Source organism: Myotis yumanensis, unplaced genomic scaffold (assembly GCF_028538775.1).
Source record: "Myotis yumanensis isolate MYYU_CA2020_CCGP unplaced genomic scaffold, mMyoYum1.0.hap1 SCAF_20, whole genome shotgun sequence".
Taxonomy (NCBI): Eukaryota; Metazoa; Chordata; class Mammalia; order Chiroptera; family Vespertilionidae; genus Myotis; species Myotis yumanensis.
Window position 1 is genome coordinate 10,379,286 of NW_027223771.1, and position 805 is coordinate 10,380,090.

General features: G+C 71.7%; 1 protein-coding gene across 1 annotated transcript in view; it reads right to left on the bottom strand.

The window, feature by feature from the left end:
* Positions 1-737: 737 nt before the first annotated feature.
* Positions 738-805, bottom strand: part of ADAMTS7 (ADAM metallopeptidase with thrombospondin type 1 motif 7) — a 13,218-nt gene continuing 13,150 nt past the window's right edge. The window contains exon 9 of the mRNA XM_070400709.1: positions 738-753. Coding sequence (XP_070256810.1) covers positions 738-753 — 16 coding nt within the window. The remainder of the gene's footprint in view (positions 754-805) is intronic.

Sequence of the window (805 nt, forward strand, 5' to 3'; positions counted from 1 at the left end):
GCTGTGGGGTGGCCCCATCCGTCCCCACTCCTGAGCTGTGTCCCAGCCGCTGCCCCTCCGATCCCACAGGGCGCCCCTCCGGCCCCTCAGACCCTCGGGGGCCCCCCTCTGCCCCTCCGTGCTCCCCGCACAGCCCTTGTCCTGCACGCAGGTCCCCGGGTCAGGCCCAGGGCGTCAGGAGGGAGGTTTCTGGACCTGCTAGGGGCTGCGGACCCCGGGGGGCTCGGTGGTCTGTCCTGGCCACCAGCTCCCTGGTGGGGGTGGGGGTGGGCGTGGGGTGGGGTGGGGGTGGGTGGAGTTGGGGGCGGGGGGTGGGGGTGGGGGTGAGTTGGGGTGGGGGCGGGGGTGGGGGTGGGGTGGGGTGTGGGTGGGGATGGGGGTGGGGTGGGGGTGGGGATGGGGTGGGGTGGGGGTAGGGGTGGGGTGGGGAGGGGGTAGGGGTGGGGGTGTGGGTGTGGGTGGGGTGGGGTGGGGGTAGGGGTGGGGTGTGGGTGGGGATGGGGGGTGGGGTGCGGGTAGGGGTGGGGGTGGATGTGGGGGTGGGGTGGGGGTAGGGGTGGGGTGCTGAGGAAGGAGGAGCCAGGACTACACAATTGACCGACCGAGTGTGCTTTCCCTGCAGGACTGCACCTTCTTCAATAAGAAAGACATCCTCAAGTGAGTGTGGCTTCTGCTCACCCCTGGGAGCCGGGGACCGAGCCGGGCAGGGCCTGGGGCCCCCCGTGCGGGCTGGTCGGTCACACAGCCTGAGCCCTGAGCCGGGGAAGGGCCGGTCACTGTTGTGTGAACTCAAGAACCTCTCACC